The sequence below is a fragment of the Aedes aegypti genome, chromosome 1 (genome assembly GCF_002204515.2).
Source record: "Aedes aegypti strain LVP_AGWG chromosome 1, AaegL5.0 Primary Assembly, whole genome shotgun sequence".
NCBI lineage: Eukaryota > Metazoa > Arthropoda > Insecta > Diptera > Culicidae > Aedes > Aedes aegypti.
This window is the reverse complement of record NC_035107.1, coordinates 275,397,106-275,403,105: the sequence shown is the minus strand read 5'-3', so window position 1 is coordinate 275,403,105 and position 6,000 is coordinate 275,397,106. Positions and strand designations below refer to the sequence as shown.

The 6,000-nt window shown below is 44.4% G+C and overlaps 1 protein-coding gene across 1 annotated transcript; it reads right to left on the bottom strand.

Annotated features, from left to right (window-relative positions):
• Positions 1 to 301: 301 nt before the first annotated feature.
• On the bottom strand, positions 302 to 5,536 carry LOC5577396 (protein fork head). Its single transcript, XM_021837868.1, has one exon. The coding sequence runs from the start codon at positions 2,703 to 2,705 to the stop codon at positions 1,398 to 1,400; it is 1,308 nt and encodes a 435-aa protein (XP_021693560.1). The 5' UTR covers positions 2,706 to 5,536; the 3' UTR covers positions 302 to 1,397.
• Positions 5,537 to 6,000: the final 464 nt, after the last annotated feature.

Here is a 6,000-nt window from a genome sequence, read left to right as displayed (position 1 = left end):
CGGGATGCTATAAATCCACCAAACTTATCTGGAATTCTTTAATAAAGATCTGAAGCCATATCCGAAGGTTTGTCTCTCATTATTTTGACAGATCAACTGATACAATAGCCCTACAGTTATGGTTAACCAACATATATGGATCAATGCTGGATTATGCACAAGATTTCTCATCAAGATTTGCAATTACGCAAAAAAAAAAACAATTCACTTGGGTAACCTTCTAATCTTGAAAGCATTGCAATCAATTATTTAAAATTTTTACACATTTTTTCTGTTCCTGGGAAATAAATTGTCAACCATATGCTTAAAAACGTGAACTCACAACTGTGGGACTTTGAAAATCATACGCCAGTTGTCGTATCAAACATAACACATAAGAGAGTATGTTGAATATGACGTTCTTTATATACGCATTGCAAAGGCTGCTATAAATGTCCCAATGTCATCAATACATTGTGCCTCGTGCCATTTGCTTTTCCAAACCATTTAGAAGGGCTTATCTTTGAACAACAGCAAACATCTCCAAAAACGCGTTGAAGTCCTCCTCGAAGGTCAAAAGGTTGTCCGAAATTTCGAACCATTCGACACAAGATCGATTTAGCATACGCGGGGGCTTTGACTGGAAAACCGAAGAGACCCACTCGAGCAGAGACGGTCGGTGTCCAGCCGAATTATTATTCAGTTTTTTTTTTGAGTTCGTGGTTTTGCTTCTGGACGACGAGAGCACTTACAAAAGACAAATAAGCGTTCTCTGTGAGGAAGCCCGAGCATTGATCGCTTCAAAGTGTTGGATGACGGAAGTGTGCCTCGAAGTGGACGGGACGAATCTTTGAGACATTTTGGCGAGCTGGAGGCGCGTGGTTCCAAAATTTTAAGCTCAACCACTTGTTGGGAATACCGGTTTTCTTTGCGTTTTGTGTCTTTTCCTCTGGGACAGTATAGGTCAGAAGAAATGAAAAAGTGATGAGTTTTAGTTTGATGAGATCTGTTGAAATGATCTGAATTACCAAAATCTCAAATATCTCGATTGAGAATTATTACTAGGAGACAAACGAAATTTGCAAACAAATCCTGTTCGACAAAATTTTTGAAATTATTTTTGTCACATCCTGTACGAAACTGGTTCGCTGATCAAAAGTTCGATCGTGTTTGGGTGTTTCTGGAGAGGAGCGTAGGAGGATTCGTTTCAAGTCGTCTGTTGCCTGGATTCAGAATGGGAAATTAGGGTCAGCTTCGGTGCTGCTACCACAGGAGGATCTACCAATGGAATTACCGTTGATGGTACTGCTGCCGTTGATGCTGAACTGATGAATGCTGTTGTTGTTGTGCAAGCTGCCGTTGGCTCCGTAGCAACCGTAGTAGTTCTTAAGCTTCACTTATGCCAACGGGTACTGATGTCACAAGCTGGTGGTTCCGGCCGATGCGTGGTGGTAACCGAGACTCTGGTGGTAGTAGGAGTCCTGTCCTAGGGCGGCCGCCGCTGCATGCGAGTTCTGTAGAGGACTAAGGCCGTTGTAGCCGGCGTATTGGCTCATATCGTACATCTTGATGTCGGCCTTGGACTCCGTCGGTAGTAACCGGGTGATGGAGAACGGATGACTAGAGGGCGTATAGCCGGGCGGTTCCTGCTTGAGGTGCATCGAGTGGTAATCGCTGAGCAGCGAGGGATGGCATCGGTTTACCATGGCAGACAATTCCTCTTGCTGAAGCTGCTGGTGATGGGGTCCGTGTTGGGAATGCGACTGCTGCGCTAGACAAAGGTCAGCGGTTGCGTGCAACATGGCTAGTGCATCGGTGTCCTTACCATGAGATGAATTCAGCATTCCGTGGGTATCGACAGTTACTTTGTGGTCCCGATGATGATGATGGTGGTCATCATGATGGTCTTTTTTATCCGGACTCGTTGCATCCATACTGTGAGCTGGACTCTTGTGCATCGAACGAATAATCTCTTTCTTCTCATCTTTGAAGCGTTTCTGCCGTCGAAGGTAGCACCCGTTTTCAAACATGTTACCCGAGTCGGGATGCAAAGTCCAGAAGGAACCTTTGCCGGGTTTATCCGGAGTTCGGGGCACTTTGACAAAGCAGTCGTTAAAGCTAAGCGAGTGTCGGATGGAATTTTGCCACCGTTGCTGATTCTGTCGGTAAAACGGAAACAGATCCATGATGAACTGGTATATCTCAGCTAGAGTGAGCATTTGATGCGGGTTGTTCTTAATGGCCATTGATATGAGGGAGATGTACGAGTATGGCGGTTTAGCGTGTGTGTAATTCCGTCGGAAAGCCGCCGTAGGTTTTTCTGTTCTCACTCGCTGCAGAGCTGCTGAATTTGGAGATCCAGGATCACCAAGTACTTCTCGGCTACCAGCTACACTTGAGTAACCGGACATAGCAGCCATCGAACTCATACCGTTGCCTCCCATGCAGGAGCCCATGTTGGGAATTGGCGATCCCATCGAGCCGTATCCAATCGGAGCCGACGAAAGGCATTGACTGGACATGGTGTTCATAGCGGCACCCATCCCGCTCATTCCAGGGTTTCCAAGTACTCCGGCGCCAAATGATCCACCCTGTGGTGAAACCGAGGTCATTCCGCCGACCGTCATACCCATACTGTTCATACTGTACGTCGACGGCATGGGGCTCATATTCCCGCCGGCCATACTGGTATTGTTGATCGATGTTTCCGGATAGAGTTTTTGCATTTTCACTTCACTGTTGTCTTCGCTTCGATATCGATTGGAAACTTTGTCTAAGTCGTGCACGAACACATCAATCAAAATTGCTTCCCTTAATACACCTTCTGTGATCAACAGTTACCCTAGTGACAAACCAACAGTTCAATCATCTCCCGTTCACAATCGCTCATATTGAGCGATTCACATTCCTGAATGCCATCACCGAAATTGTTTATCACTCCAATACTACACCGGTTATCACCGTTCAACTATGCTTTGTTTATTGATTCACACAATCGGCGACTGCTAGCGTTATCGTTCCGATGTATTCCTTCGGTTCCAAACTGGGGAACTGCATCAGCCTACGTAATTTGAAATTCAATAATAAACACAAACAATTTAGGAATACACAAACATTCTCCCGTTCCCGGTCTCTTATCGGGCAGCTATGACGCGAGCCTCTTCCTCGGCTCCACAACGAGCCGAATACCGGGTAGTTTGGCAACAATCTTGGACACTCCAGGAGGCTACCCACTCCCACACTCTGTACACACCGAGCGATTAATAGTCGATTCCTTTTCAAAAACGAACACAAAGTGTCACCCGACTTCGTCGCTGTCGATACGTTCAGATGGACGAGTTTTGTGTGGACACAAAAACTTAACTGCTTGTACACTGGCTGTTCTCAAGGCCCCAGATGATGGACTCCGTAGCGCTAAAGTCCTTCTTCACAGTTCACAGGACCGCTGGCAAACAAACTCGATAGAGTACACAGACACACGATGCCGCACTCCGGATTCCGTTCCCCTTGGGAGAGTTTCAACAGGTACCGTAGTCGACGACGTCGAACAGTCCTTGGTAACTCTTGAGGCTCAAGGCTTAAGCGTTTTTCGGGCTTTCGTCATTACTCCGGGAAACAAACGGTGGCTCCTTCCCTTAGCTCAGTCCGATGTTGACTCGTTGCAACCCAAACACCAGTGTCGTTTTACTGATTGGAAAAGCAAATATGTGCGCTTCTCTCCGGGCCACGCGAGATGGTAATGTGGCATCCGGCTCCGATGCCCCAAACTGAAGGACTCCCCGTCGTCGTCACAGGAGATCACCACTACTAGCAAGGATCACTACGTGCGTATTCGGTGCGTGCGTGACGGACCAGCTTCTCGGCGGCGCTAACGCTCGTTCTTGCCTCACACGATGCGTGTCTACCGAGCTGTACAAGTGTTTGAAAATTGTCCGAAATTTTCACGAAAACTCTACACATATGCTATCTCAGCATGCCACAATGAACGGTTCCACAAACCCGTAGGGATGACTCCCGAAAGCACTCTTGTATTCCCGCCTCTTGTGAAGCCAATGTCACTCGGGAGTCGCACTTTCGGCACACACGCGAATAACTCCACAAAATACTCGATAATCCCGTCGAGGAAAATCCCTAATCGGCGCACTCGAATTTCCCGCTGGAAAACGCGTCAACTCGCGCGCGCGGGTGCTTTATTATTATATTATGTTTATATATTATAATGTTGAACAAACTTTGTCTCTGCTTGCCTCTCCCGACTAACAAGATGTGACTGTTTGCAGAGGGGAATAACTACTATTTGGCTTTCAAACAATATTCGACTGAAGTGCCTGGCTAAACTTTAAACACACATCCTCCTCTTGCGTGACGGAACACGGCACTGCCACGGTGTTGGTAGTGGTGGTGGTACCAACATTAACGACACATTATCCAATCTCATACCCTCGGCTGCTGGGCTATGGAGTTGCAGCTGCGAGACAGAGTCGAGGATAGCCGTTGTGTCCCACTCTGGCGACCAATCGCAACTTGAAGGAATGAGAGGACGGCATGCGAACAAAGGAGATTGGAATTCACCACCCTAGCAGAGAGAAATTCACCACTGACATGGGTGAGTGTGCGTGTGGTTGTGTGTGTATGTCAGGAACGATGTTTGTTCGTTTCGTTGTGTAGCGATCCGGTTCTCGCTCATTCTCACTCATGAACGGAGTACACTGGAGGCTGATTTTGAACGCATCGATCGAAATTGTATGATTTTTTCATGCAATCTTCAGGCGTTTGGCTTGTAAAACGGGGTTCAAGTGTACAGTGATTGAGAACGCCTTGTGCATGGATATGGCAATTGAAGCGCTACAGTGTTTCCGAGAATTGCTTGTGCTGGTTCGGATGTTTGGATTTGATTTGATAATTATGTCTAACGTGGACTAGGAGATGTTCGATATTTATGAGGTTCGGAGTAAGAAACAAAAAGAGCAGTGCTTCAAGAGATGGACTTTAAAATAATCAAAATGGTGTGAGTCAAGTTTCCAATTGAAACTTTATCGATTTTGAGGAAGTATTTTATGCAAAATCAGATTTTTACCCAAATTGTTCTGTTAACATTATATTTGATTTTAACACGATTTGGAATCTATAAATCTCACCAAGTTAGAAGAAGTTGAATGGGATTAGTATCAGAAAACTACAGAACAGATATTATTCGATTTTGTTGGAAAATAACGGTTTTATCAGGCATCAGAATTTTACTGAACTGTTTGGCATTTAAGGTTAAGGTAAAAATAGTGTATACTTTAACAAATTTTAAGTGTGTACGCTAAAATGAAGCACGTAAGAGAGAATTGTTCGTCACGCAAATGCTGCTGTCACATATTTGGCTAGTCATAAATCTGTTTGACATAAACACAATTTCTTTATTGAGTCGAGCAATAGGCTTTTTCAGGTGACTGGACCATGCTTGCTTTTATTGGCAGCGATGAAGGACCGCTGCATAGGCCTTTTCACGAGATGTTCCAAATCAGCTGATTCGGAAGCACTTTTACAGTTCCTCTATGGAAATATTATGTATCCGGTAGAATTCAAGATCAACATTTATTTATAATTATTGTTTTCTCGAGCCCCGTGCGTCGCAGCTAATATGTGAATAGTGCGCTGTGTTCATAAAAATCGTAAGAATGCAGCGCCTTTTGTTTAACCTCAATTTCAATTACGTAAAAACTTGACAATATTTAGGGTTGTTGTTTCTCAAGGATTTTGAAGTTCTTGACTAGTAAAAGTTTTCCAAGTTTAATTCAAAGTTGAAAGAATGAATTCAAAGAAGATCGTTTTAACGTGTTTTAAGTATTATTTCATTGCACTTCAGGGAATATCCAGTGCACTTTCTGCACGGCAAAAAATAAATTCATTTCGTCCGACGCAATTTCTATGTAAATTTTTTTCAACAATCAAGTACCGAAATACCGCTATTTACTTGATTTGAAGTAACTGAATAAGTCTCCATTTCCAAAAATATCATAGCATGTCTAGTTA